General features: G+C 44.3%; 1 protein-coding gene across 1 annotated transcript in view; it reads right to left on the bottom strand.

Annotated features, from left to right (window-relative positions):
• Positions 1 to 833: 833 nt before the first annotated feature.
• Positions 834 to 2,188, bottom strand: part of pigg (phosphatidylinositol glycan anchor biosynthesis class G (EMM blood group)) — a 38,878-nt gene continuing 37,523 nt past the window's right edge. The window contains 1 exon segment of the mRNA XM_077021319.1: positions 834 to 1,772. Coding sequence (XP_076877434.1) covers positions 1,604 to 1,772 — 169 coding nt within the window. The 3' untranslated portion in view covers positions 834 to 1,603.

The raw sequence follows: 2,188 nt of genomic DNA, 5'->3' as shown, positions 1-2,188 counted from the left end.
CCAGTGATGATCGGGTCAGTCTCAGTTCAGAACAGAACAATCCTAGGAACCGTTCAAATACTGCGGCCACTCTCTCAAAGTCTCTGGCAGAAGACTGCAATGTGAAGAAAAAGATACGATCTCCCACTTGAAGGGTGAGACGTGAATTTATTTATTTATAGACAGACAGGGTGGGGGTGCCTGCTAGAATGCAGGGCAGGTGGGTTCTGGTGCAAGTGTCTCAGCCCTTAAGGGAAGCGAATGTGTGTCTGTGGGATCAGAGGCCAGCCAGGCTCAGTGTGTGCATGGTTGTGTGTCCTAGACGTTTACTGAGCAGGCCCCACAATGGGGGGGGGCTGATGGTGCAGAGAAACGCTCCCACTGGAGTCCGAGACCCTGATGACCTGCATCGCTTCCTCAATTCATTTGAGTGGAGATAGCCCGAAGGAATGCCAATGTTCTCCACCGAGGAGGAGGCAGGATTGCCTGTATTTGTGTGTTTTAATTTACTTATTTTAATAACTTTCTTTCTTATTTTCCATTGGCCTGGAGTAATACACAAGGTTCCTACACATTTTCCATATAAAAATACCACTTTACCAGACGCAAATGTCTAGACTTCCCGGTAGATTTTTCAGATACATACATATTTGTACACATTTGTGTACAAATAGCTAGATGTTTATAAATATAACTGTTAACATGCATGTTGCATCCTGACTATGTATACTATTTGTCACTCATTTCTTATAAATAACTGAAAATTACTGAGAGAGAAAAAAAAACCGAAAAAGCCTCATTTATTCACTGTATCCGTGGAAACAATGAAGGATGCAGCTCTACGGTTACGCAGATATTTATTTTTGTGATAACTACATCACTGCAGTAATTCACAGAAGTTCAAACAAGCTTAACATTTGGCTATTTGTGACGCTATCTAGATATGCAACTCAAGAGATATTGCTGCAGTTTCTTTATTGTGGTGGATGTGGTGGTTTTCCAGTCGCTGACGTACAGGTATAGATCTCTGTCCATGTAGGAGTGTATGTTGAGTCACCATATGTCTTCACCTGCTGATGACGACATCAAGCTTGCTCGAGCGTGTACTCTGACACACTGGTGAACATTTTGGCTGCACTGGCTGGCTACTTAATATACTGAATGTCAGATTTTAGAAAACAGAGTAGAGGCAAAGAGAAACGGACATATGCATACCGCCATAGTCATACTGCATAGAAACACTGACTACAACATACCAGTAATGCCTCTTAAATTTTAACATTCTGAGATACAGGGAACAGGTCTGAGAGAAAGCGTGAGCAAGAGAGTTTGAAAGAGAGTGTGTGTGTGTGTGTGTGGTGTAGTGTGCCTAGAATCTCCAAAAGGATTTAGGGTAAAACAGGCATGGGATTCGCAGTACTGATGTTCTGGTAGTTTGCAATTCCAACCACCTGTGCTGAGCAATATCAGGAAGCTCAGAAGATATTTAAAATAACACGCCACCTTTTCGTATGAGCTCGGAGAGGAGCACTCCTGAATTAGTGCAACAGTATGACAGCAATCATCAAATTAGCTCTGTTCTTACAACGCAACCACCATGTAAAAATAAGACAGCACCTGCAGATTACCCACACAAGTCGGATACCGAAGGAACGTGCAAGCCATTAAACCGAGCACAGCACCTCAAAGGGGTTTGATCTCGCCACGTCGTGTCCTCCGTCCACCGTGTCACGAGCAAACGGCACGAGGCCTCCAGATGAAATCCTGTGCGGTCCCTAGCTCTATACGGGTGTCTGAACAACGGGGGGGGGGAGACACACAAACGGGGGCACAATCGAAGAAAGCAGCGGCCAAGTTGAACGAATCTCTTCTTGCAGGAATTAATTATTCAGAATTGCAAATTCAAATAATAATCAGGATCCCAATCAAAGAGAATGAAGGACATAAAAGAAAATTCAGAGAGAAAAAAATTAAGAAGCAACACACCCTTAAATCTGCACTCACGATTCAGGACGAACAGCATCCTGATCTAAGTGGCACACACTCGCATGCTCACAAACACAAACGAACATACAGACGTCTCTGCCTGTGAGTGCACTGCGCGCACACACACCAAAAACCACTTCACCAGCGTTTCAGCAATGTCCACCAGTTCTTCTCTACTCGAGACTGGAGCTTTCATATCTGCACATGAGCCGAAGCCTGGGGC

Source organism: Brachyhypopomus gauderio, chromosome 11 (genome assembly GCF_052324685.1).
Source record: "Brachyhypopomus gauderio isolate BG-103 chromosome 11, BGAUD_0.2, whole genome shotgun sequence".
NCBI lineage: Eukaryota > Metazoa > Chordata > Actinopteri > Gymnotiformes > Hypopomidae > Brachyhypopomus > Brachyhypopomus gauderio.
Note: the sequence above shows the minus strand (reverse complement) of the source record. Positions and strands in the feature narration are given on the sequence as shown.